Source organism: Ursus arctos, unplaced genomic scaffold, assembly GCF_023065955.2.
Source record: "Ursus arctos isolate Adak ecotype North America unplaced genomic scaffold, UrsArc2.0 scaffold_14, whole genome shotgun sequence".
Classification (NCBI taxonomy): Eukaryota; Metazoa; Chordata; class Mammalia; order Carnivora; family Ursidae; genus Ursus; species Ursus arctos.
Window position 1 is genome coordinate 10,028,360 of NW_026622808.1, and position 21,120 is coordinate 10,049,479.

The window sequence follows — 21,120 nt, forward strand, 5'->3', positions numbered from 1 at the left end:
CCCAGGTCCCTAGCATTTAGAGGGCATGGCTGTTTGGAGAGGAGCTAGACCAGGCAAGGGAAGGGGTCAGAAAAGAACTAAGTTTCCATGGGAGGAGGTGGGAGAAGGGATAGTCAGGAGGCAGAGTTTCGGGGAGCCAAGACCAGGGATTCCGGATTTGGGCATCAGTGGAAGATGGCCCCCCACCCCCTACTCAAGTTTGGCACGAAGGAACCCACAAAATACCAGCAGACGAGGATTCTCCTCCACTGGTTCCCTTAAAACCCTTCCTGACACCGTTCTTCTCCCCAGAGGCCCAAAGCCTTTCTCCTCCGACGGTTCCTCTCCGGGGCAGTCACCGCACACGTGTCCTTTCGAATTCTCCCTGCTGCTGTCCGCCCGAGCCCTGTCCCCCACTGCCCCCTCCATCTGTTCCTCAGCACCGCTGACCTCATTCTCTCCCCAGCCTGTCCCACGAAGCCTTTCCCCCCTGCGCCCTCCCTCCGCGGCTCCTTTCCTTCAGCCCTGGCGGCTGAGGGAAGGGGGGCCTCGTCAAAGAAGGGAATGGGCGGCTGAGGGGAGAAGGTGCTCTGACACTGACACAGGATGGCTTCAAAGAGGGAGACAGAGATGGGAGGAGGACCACTGAGGCAGAGAGGGAGGGATGAGACACAGTGAAGGGAGGAGAGACACAAGCAGGACCCCTTTCACTGCCACTTGCGTCCCCCATATCCCACCTGTCCCCACATTTACCTGCCCTGGCCCAGGACTGGGGAATCCTTGGCACATTTTTGGGGGTCTTCCCCCCCCAAACCCACCTAACCCAGTTTGGCACGGATGAGCAATGGTCTGAGGACTGAGGGAAACGCTGTCCTCAGACCCCAGTGAGGGCTTTGGTCAAACATGCATGGCCTCTGTGGGTGGCACGCCAGGCCCCCCCCAACTTGGCATCTCTTGGAGGGGAGATAGGGGCAGAGGTCTGCCCCCAGGATTTGTACATCCCCCCCCAGCTTCGGTCAGTCTGAAGTCTGTTCCCACCTGCTGGGTGGGGAGGAACTAAGTGCTAGGCCTCAGGCCTGGGGGACGCCGGGAGTGCTGGCGGGAGAGGGGCCGTCTGCATGGGAAAACACACAACCACATGCAAGAAGAGCTGTGTCCTGGACCCGTGGGAAAACAAGTTCCCAGGCAGCACAGGGACGCACAGATCTCCTCCCTTCCCCCTGGCAGGGAGTCCTCCCCAGAGCACGGGCTTCGTCTGACATATGCCACGGGGGATAAACATGCTTCGCGGGGGCAGAGGGGGTGTGGGGCACGGAGTGGGAGTGGGGGGGGGACGACTGATTTCCTCGGTACCTTCCCAAGGGTCACTGTGCGTGAACACACCATTTCCAGGGTCTCCAAGGGGTGGGGAGGGAGGGGAGGAGGGAGAAGGCATGAGAGAACGGGATTCTGGGGTACAAATCCCCGCAGGAATTCTTTTGAGGGGGCCAACATGTGTCCAGGGGGGCAAAAAAAAACACCTCACCCTGCACATGGGAAAACACACCCCCTCGTGAGAAAGCACGCCTCCACGTGGGAAAACACGTCCACGTTTCCACACACCGAAGACTGGTGTCCCAATGGAGGGCACGAAACACCCCCCCGGTTGTTCCGAGGCCCAGGTCCAGAGAAGAGGACGGGCCTCTGGCATGGGAAAGACACACATCCTGGTGCGGAAACCCATGTCCACCTAGCGCTCCCCGCCGCGGGGCACCTCCGGCGCGAGAAGCCTGTGGCCAGTCCTCCTCCCTGCCTTCTGAGCCGCACTGCCCACCGGCACTGCCCACTGGCGGCGGTGGCGGCGGCGGCGGGGAGGGCCGGGGAGGAGGGCCTCCCCCCCCCAGCCGCCCCCTATACCCGAGTGGTGGAGTGGGGGTGCGGTAGCGTGTTGTTGTGGCTCGTTGCGGTGGGGGGCGGCGGGGGGAAGGGCCCGAAGGGGTGGAGGGACGGGGGCGGCGGGGGCGGCGGGGGCCCCAGGCCGCTGGGCAGCAGGGTCAGGGCCCCGGGGGCCAACAGAGGCACGTCGTCCGGCGCCCGGCGCAGGGCCAGGGTGTAGTCGGGCGGGCAGGCGGGGCGCAGGGCCTCGGCGGGGTCCGCCCCGACGCCCCCCGCCCGCTTCAGCTGCAGGGACACCAGCTCCTCCTCGGGCGGCAGCTCGCGGCCGGCGGCGGGGAGCAGGGGGCCCCCGCCGGGCACCCCGGAGCCCGAGCCGCCGGGGGGGCTGAGCCGCCGGCACCGCAGCTCCTGCCGCCGGTCCCGCTTGTAGTAGAGCGCCGCGAAGGCCAGGATGTTGAGGAAGAGGAGCGAGGCGCCCACGGCCACCGTGACGCTGAGCTCGGTGGAGTAGTCCCGGGAGTCCCCGGGGAAGCGGTCGTAGGCGCGGGGGCCCGGCTCGGGCTCGGGCTCGGGCGGCAGGGTGGCGGGCGGTGGCGGGCGGCGGGTGCCCGGGGCGCCGGGGGGCGGGCGCGGCGGCCAGCGCGTGGCGTAGGGCGGCAGGCGCGTGGTGGTGGTGAAGAGCTCCGTGTGCAGGTTGTGCAGGTGCGGCACGAGCTCCAGCCAGAAGGCCACCTTGTTGGCGCGGTAGTTGTCGCGCACGCGCGGCTTCAGGCCTATGTGCAGGTACTGCTTCTCCTTGCTGTTGAACTTGCTCCACACCACCTCCTCGAAGCGGTTGGGCTTCGTGTGGATGAACTTGGTGTCCTGCGGTACCGGGTGGTTGGGGTCGCTGCGGGCACAGGAGGGCGGGGAAAGGAGGAGTGAGGGGGCGGCCCCGTGGGGGAAGGTGTGTGCGTGGACGGGGCGGGGGGAGACCCACGGAGATGCCGAGATGCAGAGGGCGGGGAGACAGAAGGAAAGCCCGAGAAGAAGAGAGAGGCAGAAGAGACAGAAACTGCCAGAGACAGGCAGAGATGGGCAGGGACAGGCAGAGATGAGGACGGGGGCAAAGACGGGCAGAGATGAGGACCGGGGCCAGAGACGGGCAGAGATGAGGACCGGGGCCAGAGACAGGCAGAGATGGGCAGAGATGAGGACAGGGGCAGAGACAGGCAGAGATGAGGACAGGGGGGCAGAGACGGGTAGAGATGGGGGAGCAGACAGAGACGGGCAGAGACAGGCAGAGATGAGGACAGGGGCAGAGATGGGCAGGGACAGGCAGAGATGAGGACGCAGGGGCAGAGACGGGCAGAGATGAGGACAGGGTGGCAGAGAAGGGCAGAGAGGAGAACGGGGGCAGAGATGGGCAGGGACAGGCAGAGAGGAGGACGCAGGGGCAGAGACGGGCAGAGATGAGGACAGGGGCAGAGACGGGCAGAGATGAGGACGGGGGCAGAGATGGGCAGGGACAGGCAGAGAGGAGGACGCAGGGGCAGAGACGGGCAGAGATGAGGACAGGGTGGCAGAGAAGGGCAGAGATGAGGACCGGGGCCAGAGACGGGCAGAGATGAGGACCGGGGCCAGAGACAGGCAGAGACGGGCAGAGATGAGGACAGGGGCAGAGACAGGCAGAGATGAGGACGGGGGGGGCAGAGACGGGCAGAGATGGGGGAGCAGACAGAGATGGGCAGAGACAGGCAGAGATGAGGATGGGGGCAGAGATGGGCAGGGACAGGCAGAGATGAGGACACAGGGGCAGAGACGGGCAGAGATGAGGACAGGGTGGCAGAGAAGGGCAGAGATGAGAACGGGGGGCAGAGATGGGGGGTGGAGACGGGCAGAGATGGGGGGCAGACAGAGATGGGCAGGGATAGGCAGAGATGAGGACGGGGACAGAGACGGGCAGAGATGAGGACCGGGGCCAGAGACGGGCAGAGATGAGGACCGGGGCCAGAGACAGGCAGAGATGGGCAGAGATGAGGACAGGGGCAGAGACAGGCAGAGATGAGGACGGGGGGGCAGAGACGGGCAGAGATGGGGGAGCAGACAGAGATGGGCAGAGACAGGCAGAGATGAGGATGGGGGCAGAGATGGGCAGGGACAGGCAGAGATGAGGACACAGGGCAGAGACGGGCAGAGATGGGGACAGGGTGGCAGAGAAGGGCAGAGATGAGAACGGGGGGCAGAGATGGGGGGCAGACAGAGATGGGCAGGGATAGGCAGAGATGAGGACGGGGGCAGAGATAGGGAGGGACAGGCAGAGACCAGGATGCAGGGGCAGAGGCAGGCAGAGATGAGGAGGCGGGGGGCAGAGATGAGGACAGAGTGGCAGAGAAGGGCAGAGATGAGGACCGGGGCCAGAGACAGGCAGAGACAGGCAAAGATGAGGACAGGGGGGCAGAGATGGGCAGAGATGGGGGGGCAGAGACGGGCAGAGATGAGGACGGGGGCAGAGACAGGCAGAGATGAGCACGGGGTGGGGGGCAGAGACAGGCAGAGATAGGCAGAGATGAGGGGAGAGGCCGGCAGAGAGGCCAGAGACAGAGGCCGAGACAGCCAGAGAGATAGCTGGCGAGAGAGGCAGAATCTGAGACTGAGTGAGACAGACACATTTAGGAACAGAGAGACAGAGACAGGGGACAGACAGCCAGGGTGAGACCAGCAAGGGAAAAGCAAGCCGATGGCAGAGAGTAGAGGGAAAGACAGAGTATCAGTGGATTCGAAGGGAGAGAGATGTAGAGACAGTGGCAGAGAGACGGACAGACACAAATCCTTACACAGATACAGCCCCGGGGATCAGACGGAGAGCAGAGTGCCAGGAGAGACAGACCCGGAGGCAAAGCCACCAAGGGAGCCCACCCCCCGGAAGGACAGGGCCCTCTCTGTCTGACCGCTGACTCTCCAACGCACAGCTTGGGGCCTGGCACAGAGAAGGCGTCCAGCAGGTGCCTGGTTCGAGGAGGCAATGATGGGGAATGGCGGTGGGGAGTGAGGGGCGGCGCGCCGCGGATGGTGGCGGTGTGTGCCTTGGCCTGCAGGGGGCGCCCCCACCCAGCCCCGCTGGCCCTCACCCAGTCTTGGCGAAGTTGGTCCAGTAGGTCATGACCACAGCGCTGAGCATGACGTCGTTCTTGGAGAAGTTGCAGGGGAAGAGGTCGGTGGCGCCCACCATGGGCACGCCAAAGACGTAGGGCAGCTCGTCCCCGTGCGCCGCGTCCGCCCACTCGGGCCGGCCCTCAGCCTGGCAGTGGTGGTAGAAGGTATAAAAGTAGACGGGGGACTGGTAGTCAGCGTGCAGCTTGGCGGTGGCCACAGCCGGTGCCACCCACTGGTGGTCTGTAAAGAGCGCCAGCAGGGTCTTTCTCCGCATTTCGCCGTTGTCCCGGTCGGCCCAGTCCGTGTACATAAACTTGATGGTCTCCCGGAGCACGTCCTTGCCCTCCGGGTAGCCGTACAGGTTGTCCACGAAGTTGGAGACAGTGAAGTCAAAGGCGCTGGCAGACACGCCGTCCTCGCTCTCGGCGGAGTCCTCTACGAACTTGAGGCCCTCTCCTTGGTTGACGCCGATGAGCATGTCATAGTTGAGGAATTCTCCCTGCTGCATGAGGATCTCAGGGTCATCGGGGACGACGTCACCGTCCACCACGGGCCCGAAGGCGATGTGGTAGCTGGGGAGAAGGGGTCAGGGTCTCATCACCTGCTCCCTGGCCTCCTCTCAGCTCCCAGCCTGCCGGGCCCTCTGCTCAGAAGACCCTTCTTTGTCCCCTGGGTAAAAATCTCCTGAGTCCTTCGGGGCCCTTGGCCTCTCGGGAAGTCTCCCCCGATGCGCTTCGTGGCCCCTTGTGCACCCTCGCTCTGTTTGGGCGCCTCTGCTTAGGAAAGAGGGGCCTGAAGCCCCCCTCTCCTTGCCGAACGGAATGCCTGTGGGCACCTCTCACCCTCAACGTCCTTGGAGCAAGGAAAGCGGAGGCCTGGACCCGGCCCTCTCCCACCCCCATACCGGGCGGGCTGCACGTCCTGGTCCACCAGCTCCCGGGAGGGCTTCCGGCGCAGGCACTCCACGGCTTCGGCGCTGTCCTCCCGGTCGCAGCCCACTTTGGCCGCCAGCAGCCGCGTGTATTTGAGCGGCTGGTAGTTGACAGACCAGCTGGAGATGGCAGTGCCGCTCTGGGCGATGGCCTTCTGGAACAACCCTGGCAGGACAGGCGCAGGCTTCAGGCTAGGCTGTCTCCGCCCAGGCGGGAACGGGACCCGATGGGGTTAGCATGTGGGAATGCGGACGGGAGGGGCAGGCCGGGGGATGGCCCGTACCTTCCGAGTGGTGAGAGAGGATCAGAAGGTTGACGCAGGAGGCCCCTGCCCCCGATCCAAAGATGGTGATGCGCTCGGGGTCACCCCCAAAGTGGGCAATGTTCTCACTGAGCCAGCGCAGGGCCTGAATCTGGTCCAGGAGGCCGTAGTTGCCTTTCGCAGCTTGGTCTCCGGTGCTGAGAAAGCCTGGAAGCACAGGAGGAAAGGGGCTTCCTGGGGGTGTCAGAGCGCCCTCGCCCCCTTTCTGGGCAGCTCGGTCCAGCCCAGAAGCCATTCTGCTTCTGCAGGGTCTAGAGGAACACCGCCCACCGGGGCCCTCCCCGCCAGCCTCCAGCCCCTAGAGCTGACCGCCCACCCTCACCGAGCACCCCAAGCCGGTAGTTGAGCGTGGCTACGATGACGTTGCCGTAGGCGGCCAGGACGGAGCCGTCGAACATGTTCCCGGTACCCTCCATGTAGGAGCCGCCGTGCAGAAACAGCATCACCGGCTTCTTCCCAGAGTCCCGGATATCTGCGTGGGGAGGGGGAGGGCAGTGGGCCGGGGTTGGGGGACAAGAACACAGTCAGACCAGAAGCAGCACCGCCCAGCTCCCAGGCCTACGGAGGACCAGCCCGGAGCTCAGGGGACATGTCTCTCCCGTCCCTGGGGGGCAAGACCGGATTCCCCTCCCTCCCTCCCCACGGAGCCCTGGCCGAAGGTCCCACCCCACCTCCTGTCGGCCTGCCCCGTGGCACTTCTCCAAATGCCAGACAGACCTTCCAAGAAGCCTCAGAGGCGGGGGGGACCCTCCCCAGGGCATCTGCTGGATCCAGGGGACCCCCTCCCCACACACACACAGCAAATCTCCTTCCGGCTCCAAGGAAGAGCGAACTCCCAAGGCTGGCCCTAGCGCTAGAGATGCTGGGAGGGTCGGGGCGGGTCCTCAGACTCAGGCCTTGGGTCTCAGGTCCACGTGGTAGGCTGGTCTGTGGGTGAGGGGGTGCCAGCCTAGGGTCCCTGGGGGCCTGGTCTCCTCCCCGCCCTAATTCCTTTCTAGGTCACCTCCCCAGTTACCATGGCAACCCCCAGCCTAATTACGGTGGCAGGAGGAGGCAGGGTGGGAAAGAGCCTGCTTGATAAAGTCAGGGTACAGCTCTTTACTCTCAGACCCCCCCCAACTGGCCTGACCCTGGGTTCTGCACAGACGCCCCTCTTGCCCTGTCCCCAAAGGATCCCGTTAATCACTGACATGTGACCAGGCGGTCCCCAAGGCTCTATAGCCAGTACCCTCCTTGCACCCCTCCCTGATTCAGCCACAGCGCCCGGCTGGGGTCCCCCATGGCCCACAGGCCCTCCTCTCTCCTGACACTTGGCAATCCCTGACTAGCTTGGGAAATTCAACAAACCAGAGCTGGGGCCTGGGCCTCCACAGCCAGTCCCCAGCGGCTCTGCTCGCCCCCGTCCTCCTGCTAGAAACTTTTCTCCTGCCAGAAGGTGAGCCCACAGGACTCAGAGACATTCCCCTCCACCCCCACGGACAGCTTGTGGCCTCCCGTCTCTTAAGACCTTCTCGGCCACCTCCCTCCACCTGGTGGGCTCTGCCCTCTCCGTGTCCTCTCCAAATCCTGCTCTTTCCCTCCTTCTGGAACCTCCGGTGGCCTTCCAGCCAGACTCAGGCCAGAGCCTCCTCCCTGCAAGGCCCTCTCTTCAAGTCCTCAGTTCTCACCCTCCTCCCCACCCGGCACCTCCACTCCCAGTGTGGGGGGAGGGGGGGTCGGAAAGGGAAGGAGCAGGGAGGGGGGCTGGGGTGACAAGAATTCAAAAGCAACAACAAAAAACAGGATCAAGAAAGAAGAAAGAAAGAAAAAACAACAACCAAAAAGCGAGAAGCTCTCGGGGGCAGATTCAACAAGAAAAGAAAAAAAAACAAAAAACAAAAAACCAAAAAGATCCGTTTTTTTTGGAAAAAAAGAAAAAAAGAAAAAAGTTCTTTGCATTTTTTTTTTCAAAATTTTGTGGTGAAACTTCAAGATATTGGGCCCTGTTTTCAAAAATTTCCAAATTCTTTAATTCGCTTCAAATGTTTGCGTTTTCTGCATCTGACAGGCTTTTGAAAATTGTAGGTTTGCTTCTGACGTTTCAATTGTGCCACCAATTTGCCAACTTAAATTTTTTTTTCCAATGTAGTTTTGCTCCCAATTAAAGTTTTTCTTTTTTCAAATGTTACATTTCGCAAGTTTCCAAACAGTCCAAATTCCTGTCAAACTCTAAACATTTTTATCCAATTATTTGGTGGTGTGGTTTGGTTTGGTTTTCTCTGAATTCCAATTTCTTTTTTCACTTATATTTTTGGCTGTGTTTAGCTTGGCTTGCAGGTTTGCTAGTGGGTCCAACATTGTTCAAATTTCGTTTGAAGTTTTCGTAATTCTTTTTTCCAATTATTACCAATTTTTCTTTTCTTTTCTTTTTCGGTTTTGGGTGGGAGAACGACTGCGGGGCCTGGAGGGCTGGGGGGGCGTTTACTTAGGGGCGGGGCCTCGAGCGTCCTCTAATCAGCAACACATGCAGCAGCGGGATTTTTAAATCTACCTGTGTCTGGCGGATTGAGCGTCGCCTCGTCACGTTTTTTTGTGAGCGGACCTAAGACCGGGAACACAAAACAGAGAAAAAAGGACAATTTTGTGGGGAAAGATGGGGGTGGGGGGGTGGTGGATGGGGAGGGGAGGACAGAAAGCAGAAAAGGGGAGGGTGGAGGGCAGAAAAAATAAGCCAAAAAAAGCAAAATTCGTTTGCAAGAAAAAGAAACCAAGAAAAGAGAAAAACGTTTCTACAACCCAAATTTGTTTCCCCTCCCCGGAAAAAGTCATGCCCCAAAGAAAAGGCTGGGTTTGGGGGGGTGGGGTGCCTGAGTGGGCTGAGGCCTGTTTTAAGACATATTGACTTGGCTTGTCGAAGTGTTTGCTAATTGCTGGAAACGAAACGGTGTTAGAGGTGGGGGTGGGGTGGGGTGGGGAGGGGAGGCCCACCCCAAGCCCAGGAGGCCAAGGCCAGCTGTGCCACCAGCGCCTCCACTCACGCAGGACCCTCTTCAGGGCCAGCCCCGCCCCTGCCTGCTCCCCCAGGCTGCGAGGGAGGGGCTGCGGCAGAAAGGACCCCCCTGGAGGATCCGGAGAGCAGAGCGTAGGATGGGGTTGGGGGCCTCCTGCCCCTGCAGCTCACAGCCCCTTCAAGCCCTCGGCTCCCCCTGGAGGGCTGGGGCCAGGTCAGCTAGGGCCGCCTGCCCGCCTGCCCAGCCTCTCACCCGGCCAGCATTCCTCTTCCATCCGCACTCAGGGGCCTGGCTTCTCACCCCACCTCCCCGATGTGGGGCAAAGCAGGGAAAGGGGTCATCAGGTCTTGCCCTCCACTCCACCTCTTCCCTCTGCACCCCCCAACCTCATCCCTCACCCAGGCCTACTCTCCCCCCACCAAGAACGGTCAACTACCCACTGGGGACATGAGCACCTCCCGCCCCCGCCCGACACTGCTCTAATGCCAGAAAGCCCCCCATCCCCAATTCAGGGTTCAGGCCACAAATAGGGAACAGGAAACACAGTGCCCTGAGCCAGCCGGACACATAAAGTGCCAGGAGGTGCTGGGAGGCGCGAAGTGTTCCCCTGGTCAAGGAAAGGCCCCAGGCTGGGCTCAGAGGTAGGTTCCAGGCTTCTTTCAGAATGGGGACTCAGTTGGGGGACAGCTGGAAGCCAGAAATCAGAGGGGATGCCCCTGCTTGGTTTCTGCTCATTGCCATGGGGAGGGATGGGTCGGCAAGCCTCTGGAAGGCTTCTCCCATCTGGTGATGATGGCCCCATAGGGACCCATTAGGATTAGGGTCTGCTCTCTACAACAGGATGGGAAGGGGATGAAGTCAGCGGGGAGTGTGTGCGCGTGCGTGAGAACAGTGTGTGTGTGTGTGTGTGTGTGTGTGTGTGTGCACACGCGCCTGCCCGAGTCAACCTCTCCCTTGCAGAGCAGGTGTGAAGACTCAGTGAGATCACCTGAACGTGTCAGGCCCCAGGCAGGTCTGTGATAAGTGCTGGTTGAAAATACAGAAGGTGTGGGCACAGGTGGTGCGGGGGCAGGTGGACACTGGGTGCGCACATGTTGGGGTGGACAGCCCACTGGCGGGAAGTCCCGGGTGGATGTTCCACGTGAGGGGTGAGGAGTCCCCCCACCGAGGGGGACTCTGGCGTGGACAGCCTACAAGGAGGCGGGAACGGGCCAGAGAGCCCGTGAGTGGAAAGCATGGAGATGGACAGGCTGTGTGGAGGGCCTGGGGTGCAGGGCAGGCTGCGGGGGTAGGTGGCCCATGAGAGGGCAGGGGGATGTGGAGTGGTGGCTCTCCTGTGGGGCGGTGCTGGTATTGGGGAGGACGTGTGGCACATACTGGGGTAAAGAGTCTATTAGGGTGCTTCGGATCTGGATGGGATTGGAGCGGTGATACTTGGGTGCATTGTGGGCACGGGTCGCTAGGACGCATGGTTTCCATGGGAGGGGTATTACTGTATTGGGGTGCACGGCTGATATGAGGAACGGAGGGTAGATGGTTGGTTCCGAGGTGCCGGGAGTGAGGTGTTAGAGTGCCCGATGGCGGGTAGGTGTAGGCTTGCTGGGTGTGCTGTCCCAGGCCGAGCTAGGACACAGGTGATCTCTAGGTAGAGTTGGGGTACGCAATGCTTGGGAAGTGTTGACACTGCTGGGGACTATGGTGTGAGTGGCCACGTGCAGGGTTATTGGGCGAAGGTCTCTGTATGGGTGTTACCGGGACACATGATCTATATCTGGGGCTGCCGGGGAGCATGGGTCTACGGGGCGATAGGGCGCAGTTTCCGAGAGGCGTTGGGGTGTGTGCTGTGTGCGAGCACCGGGAATTTGGATACGTGGGGCGTGGGAGCACACGGTCGGTGTGTAGACCCTGTGTGCTGAGGGACTGTGATTCCTGGTGGTTTGTGGCGTGTGGGCACAGGACGTGCGGGTATTGGGTGCCTACGGTGTCCATACAGGGGTTCCTGGGTACCAGGCCCATGTGTATAGTTGGCAGAAAATGGCCTGTGGGGGGTGAGGTAGGAGTGGGGTTCTCTGTGGAGGTGTTGGGGAGTTCAGGAGTAGCGACACTGAGTCCGAAGGATAACATGGCGGGGTGTTGGGGCCGGCCGAACTTCTGCTGAGTACCTCTGTTGGAGACAGCGGAAGGTACTCTGAAAGATACTCTGTGTGCTGAAGGTTGGCTCATGGAGAACTTTCCAGGGGAGTGTGCTGGGGGCTGTGGCGAGCTGGACGGCTCCTTCACCAGGAGAGCCGGCCCCGGGGTCCCAGAGCCCGGAGGGAAGGATGTTCTCATGGGGATGGGCAGGCTGTGCTGTGAATGAGGGGTCCTCCCTGATCCTTCAGGGGTGCTAGGGGTTAGGGGACAGAGCTTTCGGAAGCAGAGGCGCTAAGCTCGGGGGAGGCGCTGGGGATGCGATGTGATAGACGGAAGGGTGCCCGGGCACACCGGGAGGAGAAAGGGGGCGTCCCTGTTGTCTCTGAGGTGTAAAAGGAACCCAAGTGGGTACTCCTCAGGGACAAGCCCAGGCCTGAGGCTGGGAGCTGGGGCAGCGCTGGAGTGGGTGTCTGCGGGGGAGAGATGCTGCCCGGGCCAGTAACCCTCAGGGGCCACTGTGTGTGTGCCTTGGCGGGGAGGGGTCTGCACGCCCAGCTCGGTACCTGCCGCTCACTCTGCGGGCACAAGGACCTTCTGGGGTGGCTGTCTGGAGGAGTTCCTGCGACTGCCTGGCAGGCCCCGTCCCACCCTTGGGGGACACGCAGAGCCTGCAGGGACACGCGGCCTCTGGCGGCCCCCACCGAGGCCCAGCTCAGGGCCGGGCGCAGCCGGGGCGCCTGGGGGCCTGCATGCGCGCGCGTGGGCTGCGTCCGTGGGGTCCCCAGCCTGGTGCCCGTGCCCTTACCGTCCTCGGTGGGCACGTAGAGGTTGAGATACAGGCAGTCCTCGCTCTGGTTCTGCACATAGGTGGCGGCCGCCTCCAAGTTGTCGGTGAACCACACAGGCAGCATGATGGCGGGCAGCGCCCCGTGCAGGTTCTGCGGGCAGGCGGGCGGCAGGGTGGTGGCGTTGCGCACGCCGGGCCACGAGGCGGGGGCCTCGGGCGGCTGGAAGCGGCGGGCGCCCAGGGGTGGCGTGGCGTAGGGCACGCCCAGAAACTGCACGACTGGGCCCAGGATCTCGTTGTTGAGCTCGCGCCGCACACCGCGCACTCGCCCATAGGCCGTGTTCACCACTGGGAAGCGCTCCTCCCCGAGGCTGCTGAGGCCCAGGCCCGGGCCGCCTGGGGAGCCGCTGCCGGGACCCCCTCCCCCCCGTTGAGCCCCTGCCAGCCCCACCAGACACAGCGCCAGGAGCCACATGCTGATCGGGGGACCCCCCCTCCCTCCCCGGGACCCCCCCCCTCGGAGAGAGAGAGAAGGGGGGGGAGAGGGAGGGAGGCCCCCCCTCGCCCCAATAGGGAGGAGGGGGCGCGGGAAAGGAGGGAGGAGGGGGGTGGGGAGGGACCTGGGTTAGACTGGACAGAGAAAGGTTCTGTTCCTCTCCATGGAGGGGGCAAGGGGTGGGGAAGGGGAAGGAAGTGGGAGAAGGTGAAGGCAGGCCCGACCTGCAGGGAGGAGGGACGGGGTATGCAAGAGACAGACAGACAGAAAAATACAGAGAAGTGGAAGAAGGGAAGGGAAATTGGACAGGGCAGACAGAAGGGAACAGGGAAACAAGAGACAAGTGGTTAGTGACTTGGAATTCAGACCAAGTTGGCCCCCTTCTTCCACCCTCAGGCCCCCTAGCACATCCCCCCAACCCCAGCAACTCCCATCCCCAAAGCAGGGACCCAGATAGAAAAGTCTAAGGCTAGGAATAGGGTCAGGACATGGTAAACCCCCAGGACAGAGCCAGAGGAGGGGGGCCAGCTCCCCAGACCCAGCATGCCCCCCACCCTTCCAGCTGCTTTCTCCCTCCCAGGCAGGCTCTCCTCAGGGACTCAGGAGTCCCAGTTCCCACCTCCCTAGGAGGGATGAGATAGACAAGGAAGAGAAAATAAAAATACCAAGTCATTAATTAGCAGGAAGTGGCAGGTTTGTTTATATGTGTTAATTACTCCTGAGCTATAATTTCATGGCACTGAACCCCCACCCCAGGCCAGACTCGGGCCTTTCTTGGGACCACACAATCCCAGCACATTTTCCTCCCTTCGACAGCCCATTCCCTAAGGATCTGTGCAGCGGGGCGGGGGGGGGGGCACTTTCCCCCAGGTCTTCCTCATTTCTTCCATCAGAAGTTAAGGTGCCTTGAGGCAGGGGCTAGAGTAGGGAGGTGATGCTGCTGGAGGGGCAAATCCGGGGACAGATGCGTGATCCTGCAGCCGGTTGCTGGGCGACGGGATGCTGCCCCGCTATGTTACCTCGGCAACCGGCTGCAGCTTTAACCCTGGAGGGGGGTCTGGGGGAAGAGAGGAAGGGGCTGCCTTGGTTATAGGGTACATTCAGGGCAGGAGAGCAGAGGCATGAGTCAGAATGCTAGAGTTTTACCCAACCTTAGCATAGAGAAAGAAGTGTGTATGTTGAGGGGAGCGGGAGATTGGGGCATAGAGAACCCTAAAAGATCCGCCTCTTGCCCCTTGTTGGCCAATCAGAGCCTAGCCCTAGTGACCAGGCCTCTGGCTGGGGAGAAGGGGTGCTGAGGTGGGTTTGGAGGGCATCAGATGCAGCCACTGAATGCCCCCCTCCCACAGTCTTGAACAGCCTTGGACCCCAGATGCCTCTTCCAAGCATGCCGCTCTGACCCATGTCCTGGGGGCAAACCTCGGCTTTCTTTCTGTCCCATCCCAGCTATTTACCTCCCCTTCCCCTTGCCAGCCCCCCACAGTTGCTGCTCTGATGCCTGGATGCTCAGGACAGCAGGGGCAGGACAAGAGACAAGATCAGACCAAAGGGGCAGACACCCGGGTCATTTCAGCAAGCCCCCCCTGCCCCCTCCCAGCCGCCAGAGCTGTTTGCTGACGCGGGGCTTTCGGAGCCAGGCGCCAGCCCGCGGGTGGCTCTCTGCAGGTGTCAATTTATTCCAGAGATGAGGACACAGGAATCCTTACCACACACACCCAGTCATGCCCTCCCCCTCTTCAGGTCCTCTTAAGCTCCTGTCCCCCCATCAGCAGGAGCGGCTTGGGGCTGGCTCCCTCAGGATCTCCTCTGTCCCTACTGGGCTGGGTTCTGCTTCCATAGCCCCACCACCCCCTCCCCCTCCTACTAACACTGTCTGCCTCTGCCCCCCCCCCCCACTTAAGGTACTTTGGGCCCCTGGCCTCCTGGCTGCCAGCTTCTCTCCCTTCTTGCCTCCCACTGGAGCCCTCCCCCCATCTCTCTCCCCTCCATAGCGCTCCCTCAGAACATCTTTCCCGGCCTCTTCCAGCTTGCTCCGGCTTCTGCCTTCAGTCCTTTTCCATCTCTCTCCTCTACCTCTCCCTCCTCGCCCGTTTCTCATCTCTCTCTCTCCTTCAAACCTCTTCCCCACGTTTCTCCCTTAAGCCCCTTCTATCTCTCTCTCTCCCTCTTCCCTCTCTCCTACCTCTGTCTCCCCCATTTTCTCTCCCCATCTCTGTCTGCCACATCTTGCTCCCCCTCCTTCTCCTTATCCCTCTGCCTTGCTCTCTCCATTCCTGCCCAGGCCTGACTCCCCCAGCCGGGGAGAATTGAGGGAGGGGGGCTCAGGCCGCAGGCCCCCTCCCCTTCCTGCAGTGGGGAAAATGGCTTGGCCGGGAAGGGGAGAAGGAGGGGGAGGGGGAGATGGGAACACACGGGGTCTGTGGGCCCATTCAAAGGATCATTCATGGGCTGGAGAGAGGCAGAGACAAAGAGACCGAGACGCAGAGACACGGCGAGAGCATCCCTAGGCGGAGACACGCAGACAGAGCAGGCTGGGGGGAAACCAGGCGCAGGGAGAGAGATGGGGAAAAGGAGACCCCAGTGGACCGCCACGCACCCCCCTCCACCCGGCCCGGCTTAGCTCCTACCTGGCTCAGCCCTGGGGCCGTGGTGCCTCCATCCAGGGCTCCGAGTAGGGGGCGGACGGGCTTCGGGAGGGGGGCGGCGGCCTCTGAGCCCCCGCGGCCCCGCAGGCCCAGCCCCCGCCAGCAGCGCCTCACCGGGCGGGGGAGGGGGATCGCCCCAGCCCCGGGGGGCGGGGCCGGGATCCAGTCGATCCCCGGGGAAAGGAGAGGTAGGGGATGGGGTCAGGAGGAACCCGAGAACAGGGAACCCCGCAGTGGGGCCGGCGGAGCGAAGAGGGGGCAATGAGAAAGGACTGGACTGGGGATCCACTGGCTCCGTGGGCCGGCTTCGAGGGACCAGAAGGTGGTACAGGCGGAAGATCCTAAGGGATCGGGTGCGGGAGGAGGTGTCCACGGCAATCCCCAGGGGCCCGGAGCCCGGGAGCGCAGGATCCGCGGTGCAGGGGCAGGGATCCAGCCGGAATCCTCGGGGAGGGGGAGGGATCTAGTCGATCCCGAGGGCGGGCGGGAGGGGGAGGTCCAGGGAGTCAGAGGAGGGCGGGAGCCGATTCTGGAGCCCCGGGGTGGGGGTCGGCAGTGCTCCTAGGAGGGGAAGCGGGGGTAAGGGGGAGGCTTCGGGGGACGCTCAGCAGCCAGGAGGCCCGGACTCCTGGCTCCGCGCGCCAGGGCCCACCCGCCCCGCGTCCATCCCAGCCCGAGAGTGATGATCCGCCGGCGGAGCAGCCGCAGCAGCCCCGCGCGTCACCGCGCGGCCGCCTCCCCCGCCCCCTGCGGAGAGAGCGGCGCACACCCCTCGCTCGCACCCGCCTGCCCGCCCGCCCGCCCTCCAGAGTGTAGGGGGATTGGAGAAGGTGGAAGGGGGCGGGAGCGGACAGACCGACGGATGGACGAAGCGGGCCGGGGCAGGGTGGAGACATCCCCCCCTCCCTAGGTCTCCCACCCTCGGGGCTCTGGGGGTTGGTGGGTTGGGGGCGGGTGGGGGGGGGGTGTGAACTAAGGGGGCGGGGCATCATACGAAGAAGGCGGGGTCTTGCATATATGGGAGGGGCAATCTCGACAGTGGGCGGGGCCTGGTGGCAATGGGTGGGGCTTGGCTATCTGAGCGGCCGCCTCTTTTTGGGAGTGGGTCTGGTTTAAAGCTGAAAAGGAGGAGCCAGTGGGGAAAGGGGCGGAACTTTGCATGGGGACGGGGATCTTTGGAAATTGGCAGGAGGTGGGGGGGGGTAGGTGTTAGAAGAAACGATCAACTTTGAAAGTGGGCCAATCCATGACGCAAATCCTCTAGTCCCGCCTCCCAACCCCGCCCCTCACTGTCCCGCTCCTCCGCCCCTAATTGGTTCTCGTTTCTCCGCCCGCCAGACAGCTTCGCCACTCAGCAGAGGTTTTACAAAGGCGCAAGTACCCGGGTGAGGACCTGAACGCTGAAATGAACACGGCCCGGATTGGGCACCTGTGGACATCATTTGCATGGGAGGCCGGGATTGGCTGGCCTCTTGGGTGGCCTGGGCGGTGTTGGTCCGGCGCGTGACCATCCACTGCCATGGCCGGGCTGGGGGCTGCGTTCCGCCGCTTGGGCGCCTTGTCCGGAGCCGGGGCCTTAGGCTTGGCCTCCTACGGGGCGCACGGTCAGGGGGTTGGGGATGGAGCTCACACTGCGCTGGAGAAGACCTTTGGCGGGAGGGGGTGGGCGTCTAGTGCAGGGGCGGGGTCTGTGGGAAGTGCCAGACAGCCTTAGGAGCCCTAACCCTTTTAAAGCCCCCCAGCCCGGTCCAGTTAGGTTCCCAGAAGTGCCCATGCGTGTTCCTACCAATCAGAATCCCCCTGGGGACATTCCTTATCGCCAGTGTCCACCTGGGTCCCGCCGGGGGTTGGGGCGGTCGAGGCTGGTGCTCCGACTGGTAACCTTTGCCTCTCCGTCCACAGGCGCCCAGTTTCCGGATGCCTACGGGAAGGAGGTGAAGTAACCGCTCTGGGGCTCCCCAGCTTCCGGGTTTCCGAGCCCCCAAAGTCTGGGGTCACCGCGGGAAGCAGGGGAGGGGCGGAGCGCGGGGCTCCGGAGCGCCGAGAGCGGCCAGCCTGAGCCGTGGGTGCCTGAGGGAGAGGCCAGCCGGGACTTCAGTTGGGGGCCAAACGGGATGCAGGCTCCAGAGTGGCTTAGGAAATGCACCCCCCCCACCACCTTTCTCTTTTTCTTACAGCTCTTTGACAAGGCCAACAAACACCACTTCATACACAGCCTGGCCCTGTTAGGGGTGCCCCATTGCAGAAAGCCCCTCTGGGTAATCTTACCCCCGTGCCCAGCCTTGACCGAGCCCCACCCGCTCCCTTTCTGTCTGCCCTTCTCTTACTGGCCTGTATTCTTCCTTGTGTCTCCTTCAGGCCGGGTTACTGCTAGCCTCTGGAACCACCTTATTCTGCACCAGCTTTTACTACCAGGCTCTGAGTGGAGACCTCAGCATCCAGACTTTGGCCCCTGTGGGAGGGGGCCTGCTCGTCTTGGGCTGGCTTGCCTTGGCTCTTTGAGCTTCCTTGTGTTCGATTTCTGGGTACTTTGAGAGTTGGAGCAGTGAGGGGATTAAAAGAAAGGCAAATAAAGAACTTGAGTCTTTGTTCATCTTGGAGGAAGAAGGGTAGGGATTGTCAACCTCTGGACTCCCTCCCTTTCCTAAGACTGAATCGTGGGTCTGGGGATTCTGTTCACTTCAGGTTAACTTGTGACGAGGTTTTTAAACCGGTGGGCATCAGAGTCATAGAGAGTGCTTGAAATAATGCAGTCTTACTGAAGTGCTCTTTGGGGCCCAGGATTCTGTATTCTAATAAGCTTATCATGTGGTTCTGATGCTCACTAGAATTTGAAGATTACTGTAGGGTTTTCAGCCCTGTCTGCCCACAAATTTATTGAGCCCTCACTCTAGCAGTCAAGGCAGCAAGGAGGGGGGGCGTTAGTTGTAAAATACTTTGGGGTCCAACACAGGGACAGAGCATCATGTATGGGGGGGTCAGAAAATGCTTCACAGTGCTTGAGATGATCCTGTTGTGTGGAGGAGACCGTGAACAGAGACAGAGGTGGGGAAGGGAGGAGTAAGGGGCTCCCAGATCTTCCGTGTGGGGTTGGCGGAATTTCTGAGTTAGGCAGGAGAGTGAGAAAAGGTGGCTAGGTAGGCGGGAGCGGCACCCACAGCAGGTAGGAAACCAGAAGAGATGTAGGGGGCCGCCAGGGCTCATTAGGTGTTCATCACGTATCAGACACACATTACAAGGAAATTAACTCTGAACAAGATAGACGCCATCCTTTCGCCGTGGAGTTTGCCGTCTAGGAGTAGAAACGGACTCGAACAGCTCAACATACAGATGTGTCGGTGTGAGTTGTGCTTTGTGCTTGAAGGAAAAGAACAGGGAGGCAGGGGGACAGTGGGGTAGCGGAGGGAGTGTTCTCTTAGATGGGAAGGCCTCACAGAGGACGTCCCTTTGAAGCAGGAGCCAACCAAGTACAAGTTTGGAGGGGAAGTGTATTCTAGGCAGAAAGAAGAGCCTTTGGAATGGACCAGAAAGGAGCAGTTCAAAATCCTCGAGGCAGGAGAAAATCAGGTGCATTGGAGAAGGAGCAAAACCAGTGTGGCTGGTGGGTGGTGATGAGGGGCCCCAGATGCTCATGCGGGCCTTAAATCCATGGTTTTCAAATTTTAATGAAAGTTAGAACTGCTATGTATACATACGTCAGCCTGGTCACTTTCCATTTCCGTGTATGTTTCATCAAGTGCAGATCTGTGTGGTATGTTGGAGGTGTGTGCCTAACTTTTCTAAAGGTGTGCATTCTAAAAAGTGTGGACCGTTTCTCTAAATGAGAGGATTTTTAGGTGATCTTGAGCCCTGTATCTTCCATTACAATCTGAATACTTTTTTTTCAGTTAATTTTTCTTTTAACTGTAATCCATAAGAGGAGAGAATGGCATCCCGTAGAGTCATGTGACTTGAACACTACCTTTCTGAATTAGTGTGATCTGAATACTTTTAAACCTAGAAGCTGTCTCCCGCCCTAGTCCCTACTGAGCTCCAAAGTCCTGTAGCAGCTGCAGTGTGCCAGAATGTTCTGTGGGGACCTGAAGGACGAGGTGATGCGAAGGGGGAGGAGTTGTGTTCCAGACCAAGGTAGGAGCTTTTGAGGCAGCCCTGAAGCAGATGAGAGCCCAGTGCATTTGAGACCTGAAAGAATTCTTGGTGGCCAGGGGCGCCTCGGTGACTTAAGCATCTGCCTTCAGCTCAGGTCTTGATCCCAAGGTCCTGGGATCGAGTTCCGCATTGGGATCCCCGCTCAGCAGGCAGTCAGCTTCTCGTTCTCCCTCTGCCTGCAGCTCCCCCTGCTTGTTCTCTCTCTGTCTGTCAAATAAATAAAATCTTAAAAAAGAAAAAAGAATTCCCGATGGCTGGCTTGAAGACCAGGAGGGGGTCGTAGTGAAAAATGTGGATTCTAGGGGCCAAATGCTGGAGGGCCTTGGGCTGAGATGTTGGGCACTCTTCTGAGGGCACTGGGGAGCCACGGAAGAATTTATATCCCAGGAGGAGGCATGATTTGAGGTGTATTAGTAGAAGATCAGGATATTTCTTCATTTTAGTGAAGACTAAAATACAACCTCAACGGGACCCCCAGAGTGGCCCAGAGTGCCCTTCACAGAGCAGCACTGAATCCCCAGGCTCCAAGCTCCTATTCCAGGGCCCTTGCTGCTTTTCCATCCCTCACCCCAGGCAGCGTGTGGGGTGCAGGCAACCTCCAGGTGGAGGAGACCCCAACATCCAGAACGGCCTCCCTCCCTGTAAAGTGATCCCTAATACCTTAGCTTTGACCCTGCCAGTGGGCGGGGCTCTTGGGGAACCAAGACAAGCAAGGCCTGCTTGGTAATTAGTCCTTATTATCGCTGCACATTGTGTCCAGTTCTCAACGGTCCTACAAGGTAGCGGGAAGTGAAGCTAGCAGGGGTGAAGCAACTTGTTCTGTATCATAGCCCGGTGTAAGCTGGGATTCAAACTCTCTTCTGTCCAACTCCCAGAGTTCTTTCCTTCTTGTACACCGGAGACACTCAAACTTCAGCAGTGAAGACAGACCCTAGCAAAAAATAATTTGGTACAATGAGATCAGTGTTACATGTAGATACCAGGGTGGGCTCCTTTTGCTTTGGGGGACTGGTAAGGCTTCTGTCCAGCTGCTGGGGTTCAGCATGAATAGTTCACCAGAAGAAAACGGAACAAGTCAAGAGGGAGAGCAGGAGTTCCTGGAGCTCAGGATGGAGTGGGCAGGCAGGAAATGACAGAACAGGAAGAACAGAGCCTGACTACGAAGGGCCTCCTGGGCCAACCAGAGTCAGCTTTGCTTGCCCTTTCACTCATATTCTGTATCCAAGCAAACCATCCAGGCCTGTTGGCTAAATGTGTAACGAGAATCTGACCACTTCTCACCACCTGCATTTTTGCCACTCAGACCCCTGGTGCAAGCCTCCATCACATCCCACGTAGCTTTCTGCAAGAACGTCCTTCTGCCCTTGCCCACCTACAGCCTACTCTGGACAAAGCAGCCTGATAGGGACCCTGTATCACCGCGCTCCTCAGCCTTAGCTGCACATTAAAGTCTTTAGGGAATTCTCAAAAAGTTCTACTGTCTGCACCTTACCCCGGATATTCTAATTGAGCTTTATAGGACCTGGGGCCCACGCAGAGGTGTCTTGTAAAGCACCCAGATGATTCTCTCTTGTGGCCAGAGCTGAGGACCCCTGATTGAGTATGTCAGTCTCATGTCTCTGTCCAAACCCTGCGACCCTTCCCATCTCAGTCAGAGTCCAATCCGATGGTCTGCAA

General features: G+C 60.5%; 3 protein-coding genes across 3 annotated transcripts; 1 reads left to right on the forward strand and 2 right to left on the reverse strand.

Moving 5' to 3' along the window:
• Nucleotides 1-1,869: 1,869 nt before the first annotated feature.
• Nucleotides 1,870-12,628, reverse strand: NLGN2 (neuroligin 2). The gene is made up of 7 exons (XM_026520855.3): nt 12,172-12,628; nt 8,774-8,824; nt 6,566-6,715; nt 6,205-6,390; nt 5,894-6,086; nt 4,965-5,561; nt 1,870-2,743 (listed from the first exon to the last, which is right to left on the reverse strand). The coding sequence occupies exons 1-7, from the start codon at nt 12,626-12,628 to the stop codon at nt 1,870-1,872; spliced, it is 2,508 nt and encodes an 835-aa protein (XP_026376640.1).
• Nucleotides 12,629-12,770: 142 nt separating this feature from the next.
• Nucleotides 12,771-15,961, reverse strand: LOC130543570 (basic proline-rich protein-like). Its single transcript, XM_057311243.1, has 3 exons — nt 15,947-15,961; nt 15,277-15,757; nt 12,771-12,873 (listed from the first exon to the last, which is right to left on the reverse strand). Exons 1-3 carry the CDS (start codon nt 15,959-15,961, stop codon nt 12,779-12,781), a joined length of 591 nt encoding a protein of 196 aa, XP_057167226.1. The 3' UTR covers nt 12,771-12,778.
• An 818-nt stretch (nt 15,962-16,779) lies between these two features.
• On the forward strand, nt 16,780-19,684 carry TMEM256 (transmembrane protein 256). Its single transcript, XM_026520854.4, has 4 exons — nt 16,780-16,898; nt 17,197-17,228; nt 17,472-17,552; nt 17,653-19,684. The coding sequence occupies exons 1-4, from the start codon at nt 16,814-16,816 to the stop codon at nt 17,794-17,796; spliced, it is 342 nt and encodes a 113-aa protein (XP_026376639.1). The 5' UTR covers nt 16,780-16,813; the 3' UTR covers nt 17,797-19,684.
• The last annotated feature ends 1,436 nt before the right edge of the window (nt 19,685-21,120 follow it).

Excerpts from the sequence above, each read along its gene's own strand:
- NLGN2 (XM_026520855.3), bottom strand. The coding sequence starts at position 12,628 with ATGTGGCTCCTGGCGCTGTGTCTGGTGGGGCTGGCAGGGGCTCAACGG. Across the intron at positions 6,391-6,565 it reads CTACCGGCTTGGGGTGCTCG|GCTTTCTCAGCACCGGAGAC; the intron begins GTGAGGGTGGGC and ends CTGTGCTTCCAG. Across the intron at positions 2,744-4,964 it reads ACCAACTTCGCCAAGACTGG|CGACCCCAACCACCCGGTAC; the intron begins GTGAGGGCCAGC and ends CTGTGCCCGCAG.
- LOC130543570 (XM_057311243.1), bottom strand. Across the intron at positions 12,874-15,276 it reads CGGCCCCAGGGCTGAGCCAG|GTCGGGCCTGCCTTCACCTT; the intron begins GTAGGAGCTAAG and ends TCCTCCCTGCAG.
- TMEM256 (XM_026520854.4), top strand. The coding sequence starts at position 16,814 with ATGGCCGGGCTGGGGGCTGCGTTCCGCCGCTTGGGCGCCTTGTCCGGA. Across the intron at positions 16,899-17,196 it reads GGCCTCCTACGGGGCGCACG|GCGCCCAGTTTCCGGATGCC; the intron begins GTCAGGGGGTTG and ends CTCCGTCCACAG. Across the intron at positions 17,229-17,471 it reads CGGATGCCTACGGGAAGGAG|CTCTTTGACAAGGCCAACAA; the intron begins GTGAAGTAACCG and ends TTTTTCTTACAG.